Source organism: Taeniopygia guttata, chromosome 1A (assembly GCF_048771995.1).
Source record: "Taeniopygia guttata chromosome 1A, bTaeGut7.mat, whole genome shotgun sequence".
In the NCBI taxonomy this organism is placed as follows: domain Eukaryota; kingdom Metazoa; phylum Chordata; class Aves; order Passeriformes; family Estrildidae; genus Taeniopygia; species Taeniopygia guttata.
In genome coordinates this window covers 34,872,907-34,893,533 of record NC_133025.1, presented here as the reverse complement: position 1 = coordinate 34,893,533, position 20,627 = coordinate 34,872,907, and the positions used below count along the sequence as shown (strand labels likewise).

The 20,627-nt window shown below is 39.1% G+C and overlaps 1 protein-coding gene across 2 annotated transcripts; it reads left to right on the top strand.

Annotated features, from left to right (window-relative positions):
• The first annotated feature begins 2,598 nt into the window (after positions 1 to 2,598).
• On the top strand, positions 2,599 to 19,089 carry TSPAN8 (tetraspanin 8). 2 transcript variants are annotated; one of them, XM_004176095.6, is made up of 8 exons: positions 2,602 to 2,911; positions 7,464 to 7,523; positions 10,113 to 10,235; positions 10,848 to 10,922; positions 11,008 to 11,115; positions 12,806 to 12,943; positions 16,171 to 16,254; positions 18,794 to 19,089. In XM_004176095.6, the coding sequence occupies exons 1-8, from the start codon at positions 2,852 to 2,854 to the stop codon at positions 18,845 to 18,847; spliced, it is 702 nt and encodes a 233-aa protein (XP_004176143.1). In that variant the 5' UTR covers positions 2,602 to 2,851; the 3' UTR covers positions 18,848 to 19,089. The 2 variants fall into 2 exon arrangements, with proteins under 2 accessions (XP_072779142.1, XP_004176143.1); XM_072923041.1 differs by lacking the exons at positions 16,171 to 16,254; positions 18,794 to 19,089 and adding an exon at positions 14,316 to 15,046 and having other exon boundaries at positions 2,599 to 2,911.
• Positions 19,090 to 20,627: the final 1,538 nt, after the last annotated feature.

Here is a 20,627-nt window from a genome sequence, read left to right as displayed (position 1 = left end):
GCTCAGAGGTGAAAAAAGATAAAAACATTGTAAAATCAACTATAGCTGTTTGGGATATTTCAAAGGGGAGATGCTTTACTCTAGGTTCATTATAGACATACTGGCTTCTTTTGTGGTTTTTTTTTTTTTCTTTTTGTTTTGTTTTGGTTTTTTTTTCCCCAAAATATGTCTCTGTCTTTTTTTGTGTGAGCATGTTGTCAGAGCTCCCCATGTCATGGAGGAAGCTGTGTGTGTTGCGTCAGAGGCTCTTGCCCTGTGCTGCACCCAGGCTCTGATAACCATCCTCTTCTAATCTAATGTAGAGGAGCAGTAACTAAATGGATTTTCACAAATTTGCTGACAAAAGCTTTTGAGTAGTTTGTGGCTTAGGTTTTGTTATTGGTAGGGTATAGCTGATTATCTAAACAGTTAGTGGAGGGGTAGTGGAAGCAATTTCATATCCAGACAAATAGCAGCAAAATTCTCATGCCATTCCTGTGACTTATAAGCCTCTGCAATTATCTGCATGACCTTTGTACTTGTAGGTACAACTAAGAATGTAATCTGTGCTATAGTTGTAGCCTTTCCCTTCTCCAAGGCATAAAAAAGCACGGTGTAGCCAGGAAATAAGAAATAGGCAAACATATGGAAGATTTAAGCTAAAAATCTGTCACTTATTGGAAACTGCTTGTTTTCTTCTAAGCTTAGATTTTATATTTTTACTATTAAATATAGATATGAAATGTGTAGGAATTGTAGCAAAGTCAGATACTGAGTTTCTGTTCAGCAACTCTAATTTAGCATGTTGTAAACTGGGATCTTACCAGAACTTGCTTGTGGTTATGTTCAATAGGCTTATTAAAAAAAAAAAAAAAAAAAAAAAACAAACCCAAATCCACCTAAAAATCCCCAAAACCCCAATCTGTGCCAAGAAACCTCCCCAAAACCCACCAAAGATCCTTGCACACTGTCCTGTTTTGAAGATCCAGTGTGAATGCTCATGCTTACTTCCTATATTATTATTTCCTCAGCTCTTTTTCCCTCAGACATCTCTGACTGAATGTGTGGGCTAAGCATCTCATAGACAACAGTGCTACAGCTCAAGACTTCCTTAATTGTATCTGCTCTGTGTGAAGCTTTACAGCAGTGTAGTTTTTGGTACATAATGCAATTTCCAAGCTCCACTTATAATAAACTTACTTTACTGCAATTGCATGGTCTGATTGCAGACTTATCTTTTCAAATCCTGTATCATCTGTAATTCCCTTACTGCCCTTCATGGTCCTTTTCATACATTTTTATATGACCGTTTAAACTTTTCTCGTGATTCATCTGTGGCTATGGCATCCCTCCATAAAGACACCCACATTTCTCAATTTACTTCTTTGTGGAGTGTGTTAGATTGAAACCATACTACACAGTTGTTTCTCCCAATCCTTATAAAATCTGTATTTCATGAGCGCAATTACTTTTAGGAACATTCTCAAATTTAGGGTGAATATTTTAAATAAGGTAGTCAGACAGTTGATCCTAGAATTATAACAAAGAGTATTATCCTAGAAAGGAGCACAGGAAGTCAAAGGCAGGTATAGATCTGCTCCTGAAAATGGGAAAGCTAGTTAAGAGAGCAGCTGGAGGGAATTATTTCAAATGCAGAGTATTGATAGGTTTTTGTGGATCCTACAAAAGCCAGATTCTAAGATACATATTTTTGTCACCCTCTATAGATCCATTATATACTGACACTTCCCTTTTTTTTCAAATACAGAGAGCAGAATTGAGGAACAGGAATTGACATTGAAGACTGAAAACTGGATTTGGACCAAGTGGACTTCATACATTAGTTCAGATTAGTGTTCCCCTAATTTCTCGCTCTGTGTTCACTCTCAAAAATAAAACTTCTTTATTTTAATGACAAACTCAAAGAAACCTGTGTCTGACCCTTATTCATACAAGGACTGCTGTATGGGGCTTCTTCAGAAAATAGGTTGAAAGAAAAAAACCCAGCAAAAATATATGTATTTTTGCCTCAGGATTCCTAGTTAGAGGGACACAGAAGAAAACAAACAAGACTAAGCCCAAACCAAATGAAATAGGCTTATTGCCTTGCTTTCTGGAATGAGTCTAGCTCCTATTACTGAGAGGTATCCTGCACCTAGTGCCAGAACTAGGGTTGCTGCGCTGGGTTTTAAACTGCTTCTGGAAACCTGCACAGTAGGACTTTTGTGCAGAACAATGCTCAGGTTTCTGAGGTCCTGACTTGCTTAGGAAGTGGAAAAGCATCTGATGCAGACACTCAGAGGGAGAAAACATTGGCAGATTCCTTACCCCTCCTCACCTGGGATAAAGCAGACTCATCCCTTCATGTTGGTTGAACTTCTGAAGTGGAAGTGTGAACAAAACTGAATGAATGCTGGCAGTAAACTCTAGGCAGTGAAAGAGTAAACCCTGCAACGTAAAGCATTAAGAAATGCAATAATTTCAACTTCCTCTTAAAAGTAGGTCTGTAAAATATTTTTATGCTCACCTCTCAAAACCACCTTCTACTTCCTTATTTACTTTTGAGGCGTAGGAGAAGTCATAGAATTACTAAAGAGAAGTACAAATCACAAGTCACAGTAAGAACCTGGAGACTTGGTGATAACAACTGGTAGTGCTTCCCTAATGCTTGGTTAATATTTACCTGTGATAAAGCAGCTATTTAAGAAACTGCGGATGACTTGGTCGTAACATTTGCTTTCAGGAGCAGAGCACGGTGTATTTGATGTGCTTTGAGAGGTTTTCTGAAGACACAAGAACAACTTTTATATCGAGGTCAAGCTCTTAGGAAAGCTTCTTTTGCAGCACTCCTTTTTGTCTCAGCTTGTTGAAAATGGCGGGTGTAAGCAGATGCATGAAGTACTCCATGTTCATCTTCAACTTTTTATTTTGGGTAAGTTAGTGTTTAAACTGTTATTAATGATGTAGGAAATGTGTTCCCCATTATCTGAAAGCTGCAGTTAGAGGAATTGTAAAGAAAATGGAGCATAAGTGGAACCAGAGGATGATTCTAAATCAGGGAGGGGAGAATATATTTAACTTTTGCCCTTCCCTTTGTCTTTTCCCCATCTAAACACCTTTCTCTCTGCATTTAAAAGTAGACAAGCCACAAATCTGTCTCCCTGTTCTTGTGCCCCTCATGTCAAGGGACATCACTCATCTCAGTCAGAAGATAACAGACTCTCCAATAACAGTGCACAATTATCTTCCTTTTATTGCTGCTATTTGCATGCAAGATCCTGAAAATTGAGTTGCAACAGAAAATATGGAAAATTTACTTGAAGTTTTAGCCTCCTAATTGATAGATGGTTTTCATAGCCTTCATTGTGGTTCTTTGTTTTACATTTAGTGCATAATTAGTTTCTGATGGTGGGCAGTAAGTGTTTCTAAAAATGTATGTGCTGGCAGTACTGCCACAGCTGTACCAAGGCCGATACAGCACAGAACTGCAGGCAGGTTCTGGGTGTTATTTGAACTGTATTGTCTATTTATCACATCTCAGTTGGGTTGCAAGAATTTCAGTTCCTGAAAGTTCTGGAAAGGTTTGAGTTAAATAACAGTTCTCTCATGGTTCAAATTCACTGTCAGATTTCCTGACTGAGCTTTGTCAGGTTCACCAGGGGTTCACTGAAACCAGAAGCGGAACTACTAGCCATATAATGGGCTTTGCCTCAAGGGATTTTTTTCAAGTGAAAAGATGTTACCATTCAAAAGGGATCACAAACAGTAGCCTTGGAAAATCTGTGGCTAGCCCAAATGCTTTAATTGCTTATGGACCTCCCAAAGAAATTCCTGACAGACGGGTGATGGTTTGGACTGCCTCTCCCAGTTTCTTCATTCAGTTTAATGAAGGTAGATTGCAGATTTTTGACATTTGTGTTGAAGTTTTTATGCAACAGTACTTAAAAGAATCCGTAAGTTTCTGAATTTGACTTCCTGTTCCTCAGGAGAAAAAGGGGTAGGATCCTGGGGGAGTCTTGGAACAAGCATGTGTGAAACAAACTTCCTATCTTTATACCGAAGCTGAAAAACCTACACTGGGTTCTGAGGAAAAAAATGCTGAGAACATACACTGTGCATGTGGACAGGAATGCAGTATAGTTAATTATTTTTAGGCTGATGTTTAGTTAAGCATAATCAAGATTAGGAAGAACAGATGTATGGGCAGACAGAAATAGAAAGAAACTGAATTTATTTGTTTCTCATTCCTGTCTCTAACTCATGGAAATCACTAAACTTCAACAGTAAGGTCAAGGGAGCAGAGATGACTTTAGAGCCACTCAGCCCACAGCTGCTCTCTCTAGTACTCAAGGCAGTTGACAAGTGGAAAATTACTGATACTGGGAAATTAAGGTGACTTTAACCTAAATAGATAAGAATGACGCTTGTGTATTTACCTGGTGTTCTTTCATTTTACACCCTTTGCAATCTCTCAGGGAGTGTCCTCTCTTAGAAGACTCAGGAACGGTCTCTCTAGCCTTCTGATGACTTTTTCTAAGCAGCTCATGCAGCATCATGCTGTGTAAGCCCTGGAACAGTCTAAGATAGCTCTGCAAATTGACTATGGCTTCGCTTCATGACATGCGTCCCCTTGGCATCTATATGCCCATGAACCCCATGCTGGGCTCCAGCACACTCTTTTTCCCTGTTTGGTGAAAAACAGCAGATTGTTGCAGGCTTTTGAAGATCTGTGCTTTGGAACTGGGTGCCTATATGGAGTTTCTAAAATTATGAGTTTCTAAAATATGGAGTCCTTAAATTAATCCTTGTCAGTTTTGTGCATTAAGCCTAACACGCGTCAGATTGTCTTCTTTCCCTTCTTTGGAGTTTGCAGGATATCCAGTCTCACCTGCTGACCTCATTGTGTCAACTTCTACTACTCCACATCATGCAAAATTGTAGAATTACCTATTTTTTTCACTGAATACTGATGTCTGAGGCCTGTTTAAAGCAACATGGTTAGTGACAAAGCATCTCTGATCCGTTGTTAATACCAGGCTTGCAGTCCCATCTACAAAGTGGCCCCTTCCCTGAACCTTAATGTGGACATCTGAGTCCCTGAAGCATCATCACAAACTTAGCAGGTTTGCTGAGCCAGCAGGACCTGCTTAGAGCTGTAATGTCAGGGGTCTCAAGGAAGAATTCCAGTCAAATATTTTCTTTAACAGAAGCAACTTTGTAAAAGTTCCTCCTGATATCCTTGAACTGAATGTTTGAAAAGGACGTGCCAGTGGAGGAAATTCCCCACAAATTTGGTATTTGTGTGTATGAGAATTGCAGAATCTTAATATACTATTGGTTCAGCAGTATGTCAGGCTCATCTGATGTGATATTGATTTAACTAACTAGGCTGTATTTCCTCCTCACACCAGAACTGAAAGCTTGAGAAGGACTAACCAAATTTGAGGGACAGCATTACTGTTGCTGTTCAATTTATGGGACTGAGATAAGATTACTGATTATTTGTCAAGGATTACAGCAAAAATACGATAGCCATCAAATTTTGGGAAAATGGGTGAAGACATTTTCAAAGAAGCTCATTTTATTCCATCAGAAAACATTAGCAGTTCATTAAAAATAAAATTTCCTGGAATTAAGGTTTATTTACTTGAAAATTTATTTTAAGAAAACTTTAAGATGGAGTATTGCAGCAAACTTGACATGTTCAACTTGGACTCTTTGGAACAGACCATTTTTATTGGCTATTACAAAACTTTTCTTTATGTGTTTTTGTACACTTTGTATATTATGAAAATAACTAGAAAGAAACCATTAAGATTTTACTGAAATGGAGCATTTTTTAATCAACCTAAAACAGCTCTATTTTAAAAATTAAAATATGTGCACATCTTAGTAGAATTTAAATTTATAAATGATGTTTCTATCTTTATGTCAAGGAAATATTGTAGCATTCCCATTTGATTGATGAGTTTCTGTACATTTAGCTAAATTGGCTTCTACTACTCTGATGTATTTTAGTGGGAGGTCCTGTGTAGCTAAAAAGACTGTGTGACAAACTCTCTTTGGATTTATAACAATAGATGCTTCAGTGGAAATTTTCACATTAGCAAGCCCATGTTATTTAATGAATAATCACTCATACAATGCTGCTGAACAAGACTGAAATGTAGAATCATATGATACCATCAGTTTGTAGGCAAACTCAGCAGGATTCAAAAGGTTTAAGTGGGGAGTTGTAGTTAAATTTGATAACATGTTATAGCTGTCATTGATTGCACAATTTCCTTCTTCATGTTTAAAATATACATATAGGAGCTTTATTTAGAGCAGGAAAATGTGTGGTACCCATGTCTGAGTGCTGGCCCTATTCCATATTCAATGATCTGCTAAGGTCATTAATGCCTTTGATGCCGAATATTATATGAAAACTTCTGTTGTGAAAGTTTTTTAAAGAAAAAATATCTAAACCATGTAAAAAACTCCATGTTTTAATTTCAATAGTTCTAGTCTTCGAGGGAAATTCATAACAACGTTTCAGGGCCATTTATGACTGGAGTATTAATGGCAGATAATTATAAATCTGACTAGCCCCTGGTCCTCAGTGACGTCTCTTTCCTACCAGTCATTTCAGTAGGCACAATCCTTACACCAGAGTAGTCTCTTGGTTACCTATGTCTAACAGTTAATAAAGATAAAATTCTGTGTAAGATTCATCAACAACAAGGTTAGGAATAGAGTAACTGGCACACAGGGGAATGGTATCTCAATGATCGATGAAATAGAAGCACAATTAGAAATTAAGTAATGTATCTGGACCTGAGATTCATCTTCCCTGACTTCAACATCTTAAGGAAAGTCATGCAGGTCAAACATTCCTATGTACAAGACCAAGTTGTACTTGTCTATTTTCTGTAAAATTATAATGGCTGCAATTACTCTAGGCATTTTATGAGACCTGTTCTAAGAATTGGAGATGGCCAGATATTGCTGCATTTGAAACAGCAAAAAGAATTTATTTAGAACTTTTCCTGTTAGATTTACCATACAGAATGTCTCCAGATATGTGTTCTGAATAAGGCTAGAAACAACAGATACACAAACATCCCTTATCAAATCTCCTGTTTCCATTATTCAAGAAACAACATTCTTTACAGGCACGTTTTATACATACAATAGCAATTTATATTTCTCTCTCATCTGATGGAATTTCTGTGTGCTTCCCAAACACATGTATAAATCATCACGTAAATGCATATTCCTCTGGGGTGGAAATATCAGGGATTTGGTGCATACCTGAAGATTTAACTACACTTACGAATTTTCCTGGAAATGAATCAATATTCTCTGCTCCAGCAATTCATGTTTCTTTTGCTTTGCCAAACAAATGATTTCAGAAGTTTGGACAGCATAAGGTGCAATTTGGATACTGAATGTTAGTAAAAAAGTTGCTGACCTTTCTAACTTGTCTTTATTTTCTCCCACAGGTGTGTGGTTGCATTATTTTAGGAATCTCTATATGGATACGTGTTAGCGGTGCTCAGCAGGTAAATGCATGCAGTCACTCCAGCACCATGTAAAATGTGGAAACTACTGCATAATCTTTAATTTCCCATCTTCATTTCCACAAATTTTCTATGTTTTTGTTGAGGTGGTTGGTGTGGGAGAAGAGGAATGCATTTTATGGCATTAAGATTAAACATCATGGTACAGATAGTCAGATAAAATGATTGATGCAAGCAGAGATATGTGATTATGAGAAGTATCTGCTAGTGTTATTAATGTAGTTTCATGCAGATGCACTCAGATTTCTGTTAGAAAATGTGTCTCTCACCTCCAATGAAAAACAATTATGCTTTTGTTAATGATTTTGGTGTTAGAGAGAAAAATGTGGAAGCATGCAGCTCATCGACTTTTCCATGTTTTTCCCTATTAGAATAGTATAGTCATATCTATTCCTAGGGTTACTCCATGTTTTTTGTGGGGAATATTTTTATATTTTTCACTATCTTCAATAACGCAATTCTCATTTCCTCAGCAACTGCAACTTTGAAAGAGAGAAAGGATTTTTCCATTCAATTTTTCAACAGCACCTTAAAAACACCTTATCCTTTTCTCCTCATATTTATATATAAAGAGTTTTAAATGCCCAATAATCTAGGATTACAATGTCCTAAAAGTCCTCCTGGAGGGTAGAAAAAAGACTCTGAGTTGCCCTCGTGGATTTTTTGAATGGGTTATTAAATTGCTTCAGATATTATGACGTTTATTTTCTGCAAAGCTAGGGAAAATATAGTTTTGAGGAGCTCTTAATCTTGCAGACATGCAGCAGAGGTTGGTTCTGTTGTTTCAAAGATCCCATTGTCCTGTAGGCCCTTTTGCCCAGTGAGTACCACTGCCACTGACTCTAAGGTTTAAGCAGTACATTTCCTCAAATCAATTTGGGTCATAGAAATGCAAATTAATTTGAAAGTTTAATTTGCATTCTCCTATTTCTAAAAAGGCTTCTTGGCCAGAGAAGTGAAAAAAAACCCCAGGTGTCAAACGGAAGCATGTTTTTTTTTTCAGCTTTCAGATTAAGCCTTTAGTATAGATTAAGTTGCAATTCTTCAGATAACTCCCCTGTTGCTCTAGCGCAGTCTGTCAGTTAAGAACATTAACTTTTAAACCAGTATTTTCCCACCTGGAAATAAAAATATGGTGAAGGCAAGAAGATAGCTTTGTACATTCCTTGCCATTTGACTGATGACACTGTTGCCCTTAGCCAGTCCCAGGTGTTTCATGTCTGGCAGAGCATGAATGCAAGAGAACTTGGTTGAGGTGACACTGTGTCATCGGGTAAATTAGGTCATACTGCCATACTCTTCTCTGGAAGATGAAGAATCACAATTTTCACTCCTCAATCAACATTTTACTAGAAGCTGAAGTTGCCATACTTGGTGCTTGACAGTCTCTGGTATGATGGCTCAAACAATGCAATGGAGCATGGAAAACCAAAACCACTACCAAATCTTATTTTTTGAGAGATTCCCTATTCAGAAAAGAATAATTAAATGTGTGTCAAACTGCTTTCCTGAAGCAACACTTAGTACTCCCCAAAAACCTGTGAATTAAGACTCAGGGCCAAAATTGAAAGCATTTTCTCACATTTTTGCCTCCAGGCAGGCAAAGTTCCCATTCAAAACCAATGTATGTTTCACGTCAGTAATAACTGAGCAGACCATAAGGACTTGGCTGTATATGAATAGAGCTTTCTAAGAATAAATAACAGGAGATTTAGTCCAACTTGGAAAGAGAAATAACAACACACTCTTCAAATTATACTTGTCTATATGCCTTTGCAATTTCCATTAGAAGACACGTGTGACAACTTCCAGACATTTTTGCTAATTTTGGCACCAGTATCACTGCAAAATATTGTTTGAACATTTTTTCTCTCTTTAGGCCTTTGGCCTTAGTCAGTTCTGTGGGAACTGAATAATTTGATATTTAATAATATAGATGTATATGAATTGTTTAGTTGAAAGCCCCACACCTAAAAATAAAGTTCTCATCTCCATGGGTAATATTAGAGATCAAGCCTGGTAGAAAAAAAAAAAAAGAAATAAAATAAAATAAAAAAAAAAAAAAGAAAGAAAGCTCCTTTGGAAAATACATCTAACTCTAGTATATGCAGCATCACTCTGAGAAGTGCTTTGTCAGGAGCAGTAATAGAGTATGTTCGTGGTCTCCTAATGATAAACAGAAATTTTGTTTCTTTAATATTGGGTTAATGTAGGAGAGATTTTGAGGTAATCAAGTCTCCTACGTCCAGTAAAAAGCAAAGATTTATTGATGGAAAAACAACTAAAGAGCCACTTAAAAGACAAAAGAGATAGATATATTCATTTACTCTGTAAAGTTGAATTTCATCTTACGCAGAAACAAAGATGAAAAACCAGATTTTACAAAGCTCTCCACCACAACATTTGAGAAGAGAGCATTAGAGTTTTGTTTATTTATGGGTCACAATTTCTCCACAGTTGCTACTCAGTATATTTATCAGTTACAAAATAATGATCTTGTTTGGGCAAATCCAGATGCTTTTAGGAGGACCTTCTTGTAGCTGAAAGATTGTTTTTTCTCTTTCTTTTCAGGGGGTAGACAACAGCATTCTTGCAGGAGTTAATCTACTAATTGCCGTGGGCGCCATCATCATGATCCTTGGGTTCCTTGGGTGTTGCGGTGCTGTAAAGGAGAGCCGGTGCATGCTGATGTTGGTAGGAAAGAAAAGAGTTTGTCTGCCTTTAACAGGCCACAGCTACATGTGATGGATAGAGCCCTTGCAAGTAGTATCAAATGAGGATGGGAACCTTTTAATTGAACTGAAAACATGATTATAATCCTGTGTTTTCTTTGCTCACCTTGAGTCTGGGCCCCTGCTGAATTCTGTTTTGATAAAAATGATGGTTGGTCTCATCAACAAGAAGACAGGGTCCTGAGAAACTTGGGCATGACACTAGTTTTTTTCCATCCAGGCATCATCAAAGTTCCCTCTATCAGCTTTCACCCATTACCTATCCTATTTAATTTTCTAAATTCCCAGTTGCTCTCTTTGCTGGTCCACCTAGAAGGTCCTCCCTGTCCTTCTGCCCAACTCTCTCTGTTATCATGACACTGTTCTGGTGTGTGCCTTGTTTTGATCACCAGCTGAGCATGGTCTGTCTTGAGCACCACTTCTCTTATAATCAAAGAAGAAATAGTTGGAGCAGCTCTGACTGGAAAATCATTCACCTACATGCTTATCCAAGCACATGAAAGATAAATGTTAAATTATATCACCTTGGTCAAAAGTAATATAATTTTCTACCCCTTTTGGATTTTTTTCCCAGTTTTTTGTTGCACTGCTTCTGATACTGATTCTTCAGGTCACAGGAGGTGTTTTAGGAGCAGTGTACAAACCCCAGGTATAGTATTATTCTATGTTTTCATTGAGGTCTTCAAATAGTTTTGTTTCTTCTCAAAAAATTAGTAATATATTTTAACTTGCAGGTTGAAGCAATCTTTAACTATACCCTAAGTGAAAGTGTGCATGCACTGCAAAGTACTACAGGAGAATATAAAGAGTATCAGGAAGAGTTCCAGAAGCTGGAGAAAAAGGTAAACAGTAAAAAAATGAAGAGGTTGTTATCTGTCTCATCTTTGGCATCTGTCTCCGCTTCATTTTATGACTACTCTGCTGTAGATTTGAGTTTCGTTCTCTAGGGATGGGAAAGGGTCTGACTTAAAGGCAAGTTGAAACACCACAGAAGGGACTTCTGTTCTCTTGACAGGACAGGGTCTTCCTGTGATGATTTCTTTGTGCAATAGTGCTGTCTATAAGAGCAATGAAGCAAGGACACACCACATGCAAGTAAGGCTGACAGCTGCTAAATTCTTTCAGGAGAGGACTGCACTGCCCTTTCTCACAGCTTTCCCTTCTGAAGGAACATTGACCCTTCACCATATCCCAAATAAGAACTCTCCAGTACTTTTAAGGAAAGTTTACCCCAGGGATTAGGAAAACATCAGGAGAGGGGTGTATTTAATTTGGAATATCCTACTGCTATGAAGTCATTAAATGCCGTGCTTTAATGTGTTAGAAGAGGGAAGAAAATATGAGAAGTTTGTTTTTATTGTGTTTGCACTTTTCCTGGTGCCTCCATCCTGCAAGAACCCAGATGGTGGATGCTCAGTGTGAGCTTGCTCCTGGGTATCTCACAGAGAATACCCTGGATTCTCATTGATGACATCGACTGCATTCACCCCTTCCCCTCCCACAGGTACTTGGGTCTATACATTGACAGAATGCCTGCTGTTCTGGTTTTTTAGTCCCTAATGGGTGATTACTTTTATAGATTGACTTAATTTTTATGTTTTTAAAGACTGCCGTATGAAAGAAAACCAAACAAGGAACAATATTTAGGTGTCTTATGTTACTTCCATTTTTCCTTCCCCATTCCATCTCCAGACTTGTCCTCTACTTCTGAGACAACTTTTTGCTTCTGATATAATAAGCCCTCTGGAGAGATGAGCAAAATGAAAAATCCCATAATTACTGCATTCATTTTTAAATGTAGCAGGATTGCTGTATTATGTCCCACAGCCTTTGCTTTTATACAAAATTATGTGAACATTTCCAGCTGCTTTTTAATAGAGGGAGGACCTCAAACCCAAGTTTGCAGCTCTGAACTTTAGTGGTTTGAATATAGTGGAACATGAAGTGAAACTGCACCTGGTTTAGGTTTCACAAACTCCAAATGGAGCCCTGGTCTCCTCAGTCCATTTCTAATTTAAAGAGATAACCATCATTCAAAGAGGTTATTTTTCTAGATTTCAGAGTTTTATGTGCCTGCATTTTACATTTCCAGCTTAGCTTTTCAAGATGTGAAATGTGGATGTTACTGGAGCTGGCAACTTACCTTCTGCAAGTACAAGCTAGAGAAAGAAGTCTTGATTTTTAAAAAACACTATACTAGTGTTCTAGTTCCATTCTGGCACTGATAATTACTAGCTTAATAGTATGTTAACATTTTTTGAGCATTTTGTACTGAAATTCTGGTCTTTTTTTCTCCTAGCTCTCTCTCTCTTTTTTTTTTTTTTTTTTTTTTTTTTTTTAATGTATGCACTTACATTCTTATAAATGTTATAGAAATGTAAAGTGTATTTGAGACATACCAATTTGGGAGAACTTCCACTTTGAAAAAGGTGAAATAAAATTTGTTTTTTATTGTTTCTGTCAGCTCCCTCACCTACTCTCTTTGAAAATCACATTTTTTAACTCTTCTCCACATCTACTCCTTTCTTGCAGTACCATTGTTGTGGGTTGCAGAATGGACCTGAAGACTGGGGAGAAAATTTTAATAAAAAAAAAGACATCTGTCAGTGTGAACTAGAGAAGCCATCAGACGTCTGCATGAACTATAAAAACAGATACATCTACAGAAAAGTGAGAAAAATGTTCATTCTTCTTTCCAAAGAGCCAAGTTTTAACCCAAGGTTATCTCTGGTGACTGGTCTAGTCAGAAGTTCTGTATCTTTCTGAAAAGGCAAAGTTTTGCTTTCTCTTTCTTAGCCAGAATTACCCCCACACCACCTGTTAAGAAATGACTGTTCATAACTCTGCTCCTTCCTCTTCCTGAGATGTCTTCAGTTTAGGCCCTTAGCAATCTGCATGGTTACTGTTGATGAAAATTATTGACTTTGGGGTCAGGATATGACCGTGGGTCAGAGCTGCACACCAGCTACCCTTTGGCTCTCGTTCCTCTCTCAGAAGGCTATGCTTCCATCCAGGCTCATTTGGTAGTAGATATGTTCACTTAGAGACATTCAAAATGCTAAAGTATATTGAAAATCAAACAATTAAATGCAAGACCTTTGGGGTTTTATAATCCTTTAATAAAAAACCCACACTCACTTTACAGGATCTGCTGGAAGGAAACCTTACATATTGTGGGATTCATGGCAGAATATTCAAAGAGTGATTTCTTACAACTACAGCCTTTTGAAAATCTTAATTAATGTAATAAGGCAAAGTCACTAGTGACAGGTAAAAACAAAGCACACTCAGAAGAGTACCATCTCATAGACAGTAGAGATCTCAAAGAATCAATTTCATGGCTTATGAGGAAATCTGAGCTCTATGGATATGAAAAAAAATTAAAAGAAATGCACAAAATAATTGAATAGCACAAAGTAATTGAAGTTTTAGAAGGCTGGTAGTGCAAATTTTGCCAGTATGCACCTAGCAACAAGCGGATTTTAGCAAATTTCCATTCTGGTTGTATAATTCTCTAATTGCACAGCTCCATAATCAGGTCCTGCCTGAGCAGTAATTTCCTTCCCGTGTAGTCCCACAGAAGCAAATACTATTTTAAAGCAATGAAACATTCTGGTTAAGTTGAAGATACCAGAACCCAATCTGGAAATAAGATGCATGCAGAGAGGCTGTTTTGGCCACATTTTAATGTCTTTTTGGCCTCAGGCAAGGCCTCAACGGACACATGAGAAGTCATCTGTGAAATTACTGCAGGTGCAAGATTTTGCCCATATGAACACACAGATTTCATGGTGATGTGAGATGTAGTAGAGACATCCAACTCTTCTGATATGGAAAAAAAATATTTGAAATCCAGCGCAGTTATGAGTCAGCTTAACTGAGAGATTTTTAGAAGAATTAGAAGGAGAAGATCCATGTGTTTATTGTGAGAAATATGGTGAAAAAATACAACTATATTTGGGTGGAAGACAGTTGTAGAGTTGCAACAGTAATATAATTTGGATGTATTTAAGCTGTACTTGGCTTTCTCTCCTGTTTGCAGAAGGAGGATTGTCAGTGCCTAGAGAAGATGCAGTCACTTTAAGAACAGATGTATGCAAATATCCAAAAGGAAAGTAGCTCTGCACAGAACTTCAGCTGTAGAATCATAGAATATGTTGGGCTGGACGGGACCCATCAGGATCATCGAATCCAATTCCTGGCCCTGTAGACAACAGCCCCAAGAAGCACATCATGTGCATAAGAGCATTGTCCAAATGCTTTTTGAACTCTGTCAGGTTTGGTGCTGTCACCACTGCCTGGGGAGCCTATTCTAGTGCCCAGACACCCTCTGGGTGAAGAACCTTTTCCTGATATCCAAGCTAAATCTCCCCTGACTCAGCTTAATGATATTTCCTTCAGTCCTTTCACTGTTCACGAGAGTGAAGAAATCAGTATCTACCCCTCTGCTCCCCCTCATGAGGAGGCTAAAGACCCAAATGAGGTCTCGCCTCAGTTTTCTCTTCTCTAGGTTGAATAGAGCAAGTGTCCTCAGCCACTCCTCATATGGCTTCCCCTAAAGGCCCTTCACACAGCCCTACTTTGGACAATCTCTAGTAGCTTTATATCTTTCATATATTATGGTGCCCAAAACTGCCCGCAGAACTCAAGGTGAGGCCACCCCAGTGCAGAGCACAGTGGGACAATCCAGTCCCCTGCCCAGCTGGCGATGCTGTGCCTGATGTCCCCTAGGACAGGGTTGTCCCTCCTGGATGCCAGGGCACTACTGGCTCATGTTCAACTTGCCATGGAGCAGGACCCCAGGCCCCTTTCTGCTGGGCTACTCTCCAGCCTCTTGTTCCCCAGTCAAACCCCAACTAACCATGATTGCAAAATCTGGCAGTTGACCTTGTTCATATAATTGGCAATTGCCCATCTCAGTTTTGTTGATCTCTCTCTCTAGGGCCTCTCTTCCCTCAAGGAAGTCAACAGCTCCTCCTAGTTTAGTGTTGTTGGCAAATGTCCTTACTATTCCTTCAAGTCCTGCATTCAAATTGTTAAGGAACATGTTGAAGAGAATTGGACTGCAGATGGAATCCTGCAGAAGCCCCTACTAACCAGACTCCAGACTGATGTTACCTCACTTACTATAACTGTGCTGATCCATGAGCGAGTTGCTCACCTATGGCATAACATGGCTGTATGCTGGACATTTTGTCCAGAAGGATACTGTGAGAGACATCACCAAAATCTTTGCTGAAGTCCAAAAGGTTTACATCTATTGGCTTTCCAAGATCAATTAGGTGGGCTACTCTGTCATAGAAGGAATCAAGTTCAACAAGCAGTACTTTCCCCTCATGAAGCCATGCTGATTACTCTCTTCCTTCCAGCCCCAGCCAAGCACCATCAAACACTTGACAAAATTAATTTTGAAGCTAGGTTTTATAACCAAATATTTTTAGTTAATGCCAAGTGTAATAATAAACCTTGAAGTCTCAAATCCAAAGATTAGATTGGTGGGGAAAAAAAGTTCCCTTTCAGACCTGGTCATGGCTGGCCGCATTGACTCTTTCCTAGTAGCAAATAATTACCAAATGAAGGTAAGAACAAACACTTCTTTCCTTGTTAATGCAAACATTAGGCATTACAGCTGCGTCTTCCTTTAAAATAGTAACTTTTTATGGTCAGCTACTAAATCTTCATACTTGGAAAGGCAAAGGCTTCTGCAGAGAATAAGGTACACATAGCTGTGTTTTGTGTTCATTAGCAACAAGCCAGAGTAAATTTAAATAGCCTTTTTTTAGCACAGAGCTAAAGAGGAGAGAGAGAGTTTGAGAGTTATTTAAGAAGGTGCATTCTTATATAATCATAGGATAATATTGCTTACCTATAATTAATAATTTTGTTTTCTTTTTCAGTCTTGTGGAGAGCTGATTATGCAACAAATTAAAGACCATCTGGTCATAATTATGGGGATCGCCTTTGGACTGGCTGTTGTTGAGGTACCAGTGTACACTGTTAAAATACTTAGTAGCTGACAAGCAGTATGTTCTACTTGGAAATACATTAGGAATGGGATTGAAACACATGGCTTGCTCAATTAATAGACAAGGGAAAACCACCTCTCACCTTAGCTATAACATTACTGTTATTTATATAAACATATTTCATTAAAGTATATGGTTGCTGAGCTGCAAACTTCAGGTGAGATCAGACCACCCTGCTGTCCATATAAGTATATCACATGGGATATTTCCTTCAAAAAAATTGCTAGTCCTGAAGCCAGGCTGTGCCTTGACACTGAGCCCTGTGTACAGAGATGTGTGCGAATACACAGTGCTGGAAGACATGAGGCGGAACAGCCAGATTTTCCTCTTCTTTCTCATCTTTTCTTGAGGAAAAATTAGTCTCCTAAGAAAATCTAGCCTCTAGAGTACATATTTTTATCATTAAGAAATTTTGGTACAAAATTATAATTCTGAGGCATTAAAACTTTACGCCTCAAGATGACGCATTAATGTGTCTGAGTGCACATGAGATGCTCCATATATTCCTGTGTATAGAAAAACACAGAGTATGTGGACTGTTTCTTTCAATTTCCTCACCATACACTGAAGAATAATGTGCAAGATTTTCTCTGAAGAGAGGAGGAAAATAACTGAGGCTATCCAGTCAGTCACTTGATTTTGATTTGAATAGGAGAAAATTATAAAGAAACAGGGGATTTCATCATGTTGCTTTCTTCAGTCATTTTTTTTTCACTCTTTCTCCTTGGTTTTCCTCCACCCTCACTCTCCACCAGTGGATGTTTGAGGGAAAAACAGAACTGAAAAAGATTGCTGTGAAAAGTTCAGTCTATTACTCAAGCAAAAACTTCTTAACATCATTGGCAGAGGATTGCTCCTCATGGTAGAAGAGTGGGAAAGAGCCCCAACTCAAAACTGTGTTTCTAGGAAAATAGTAGGAAGTGGGGAAGAATTATGTAGCTGCAGCACTGGAAGAGGACAGGCCACCAACTTCTTACTCAGCACAGGCTTTCTGGTATTTAAGGGGCTATATGTGGGCGGTCAGGTCTCTCACCCATATGTTTACTTTGAGGGAAAAATAGGTGAAATACACTGATATTAAATGGCCTTAAAATATAATTGAAGTGTAGAATTGCATCTGTAGCCCTAAAGAAAATTATAAGTCACTTTACTCTAGTTACTGCAGCTATGTGAGTTGTAGCCTTTTAGTTCATTGGCCATCATTCTCTCCTGTTCTCCAGCTGGCATTTTCTGTGCTGGCTGCCTCTCTCAGTCATAAAAGGATTAGAAAACAACATGAATAAACAATATGAGACTCAGCACAAATTGTCAGATGGCAATTTAACCTTGAAAAACATTTAGCGTTTCCACATTAGCTCAAGCAATTGCAAATCAAAGGCCACTTGATTAACCACCTCTCTGCTCTAGGAAATCCCAGTAAAAAAAGGCGCTCTTCCCCCCTCTGTCTGCTTCATTATGCCACTTGTGAGCTGTTACTGCTTTCAGCTCATCCTACTAGTGAAAATTATACAGATAAGAAGGGCCCAGTTTCATTTGGGTGCAAGTGCAAATGTGGGCATGGTATGTCAGGGAAGCCTTGTCAGTTTACTCCAGGTGTGAGTCCATCCCTTTGTCTTAGCTGTACCTCTGTGCTATATATGCTCTTCTCTATCCCTTAAGTAAATAGAGCATGCCAGTGTTTCTGGTTTCAGAGGTGTTGGGCACTTTCCATTTTTGTGGAGCACCTTCACCAACTGGTTAACTTTAAATTCAGAAGGAAGCTTTCTGATCTATCTCACCAGCTGTCTGCCAAGAGTCATGGAATTGTACACAGTAATTCCCAGTACAGAAGGTGACTCTACTGAATTTTCTATTTCTCGTAACAGCTTCTTCAGTGAACTCACTAGTGTTTCTATCCTAAGTGTATTACTGATAAATATAAAATATTTGTTGCATGATCATTTGCAACTCAAAACAGTGAGGTAGGTTTATAGATGTATACCTGTATACAGTATACACATGTATATGTATACCTGTATACATACACTTCACACATATGTTTACACAGAAGAGAGTGATAGTGGAAAAGAAGAGAGATTTCAAAGGGAGACAATCCTTAGAATACACAGTGAACATTCCTCTAAGTCTATCAGAAAAGAAAATGCTCAATTTTTGTACAAATTTCTTGAACTTCTCTGTAATTGCTACTCCACTACAGCTAACAACTGCATTTTAAACACATAGAGCTACAGGGGTTCTCATGCACAAAGGCAATCCATCTTTTAAACAAATGTAACTTCTTCATGGTATCTGCAGTCTTACCTGTGGTATATACTGACTTCATTAAAGTGTCTGTATTCTGTAAGAGGCACATTGGAAAAAGTCTTCTTCATAGCAGATTTATCCTGCATGTAAATCCAAGACATTTGCAAACAAAATATTCCTATTTGGTATCAGTTTTATCCTGGGATTTCCAGAATTGCCAAGTAATACCAGAAATATCTTTGTTTTCCAGATTCTTGGTTTGGTGTTTTCTATGACCCTCTACTGCCAGATTGGGAGAAAATGAAACTGTGAAAATGTCAGAAAGATGTCACCAGTCAAATAAAGATCTTTCTAGAAAGAGAGCTAGAGATTTGGCTGGCCACATTCAGATAAATATATGCATGTCCCAGTCAGCTGTTCTGATGAAAATGGCAGCCTTTTTGCTCATGGATGCTTGACAACTTGCAAAATGACCTCTTTATGTTTCATAAGATTTAATGATGTGAATATGATTTTTTATTTGCAATAAACATCTTTGTTTATGTTTCTGAGGTGTTTATTTTGTCCGAAGATAGCAATTATGTCATGTTGAGTGTGAGTTCACCATGTGGTGTGCCCGCATGAGTGTTAAACCACCCACAGCAGAGTCACCATAAACAGCTGCAAATCATCATGCAGTGGATGGCTGCTCCAGGGAACTCGGGTCCCTAGTTAGCTCTGCTTGTGGAGAAGAGTGTTTTCATTAAGAGAGTTGTGGGTCAGGGTTTTGTTACCTGTAGAAAGGGCAGCTAACTTGCAAGCAAATAGGAAAGCCACGTTTCCTTTCAGGGATGTTTAAATCAGGGATGTTTTATCTTGGCAGCTGAGATGGTTGCTCTTGGGCCCAAATGATGCTTAGGCTGCGTAAATGAGATGGATTTAATGATGCTTTGATGTTGCAAATAAGCATCAATGATGAAATCCAAGTCCACATGGAGGCAAGGTGTACACAGAAGTCATGGATGTAAGCTTAGCCCAGAGTAACTAAGGCAAGTGGAAGGACAAACACAGGGCATGGCTGGCAGCACAGCAGCAGCCATATAAAGCCTGCCTGCCTTTGGACTGACCAGTGCATGCAAGTGTTTGGGCCCTGAGGTACGGACAGCACTGATGGTCCCTGCCCAGCCGCCCCGGTTTCCCTTCACACTCCCATGATGAGGACACCACATCAGCCTCCTGGGCCAGTTGGTCCCTGCCCCACCAATGTCACAGTAGGGCTGGTCTCCAGCTCCCCTGCCTGGTCATGGAGTCCCACCAAGCTGGGCCTGCCCATGTGTCCTGCTGTGGCCTCAGTCCATGCCCAGGAAGAGCGTGATGCCAGGGGCTGGGGCTGCCCTGGTGCCCTGCCCTGTCCCGCTCCTGACCAGGATGGGGCGATGGCCCAGGCTCTGCCTTGCCACCCCAGCAGAACCCCAGTTGGTCCCAAACCCTGCGGATCTGCTGGCCTAGGTTGGCCTCTAACAGAAATGGCATCAGGGACAAGATTTTTAAGGTATGAGGTTGTCTAATGATGCCCACAGGGACCGGCTGAGGTTTTACACAGCAGGCCGATGGCCTTCCTGCTGTGTGTTGGAACTAGCTGATTTATCCAGCTCTGCTGGACCCTCATCTTCATAACAGGAGCAACTTTAAACACCTCTCACAGCTGCTTTTAAGAGAAAATCACATATCATGCTCCTTTCGTGAGGGCACCCCTCAGGTGCCCTCGACTGTCTTGAAGCACACCCTGACTGCTCCCATCTTGACAAAGCAATGCAAACTTGCTTACAAATGCATTAAAAGTTTCCTCTGAGCAGAGACCCTTGTCCATGTCTTATTCCAGCAGAACTGGATTAAGGTAAAATTCATCTGCAGCCACGAGGTTTTTTTTAAAAACTCATCCAGAGGAAGTTTCTGTCCCATCCCCCATCCTTCCCTAGCACTCAGACCATTAGGCCAAGCAGTGATCCTGTTTTCAGTAATACATGTGTCTCCCAGGAAAGTCATCTAGCTACCAGACAGTTCTGGCACTTGTCCTTCCCTCTGCTGAATCTCAGAAGCTGTGC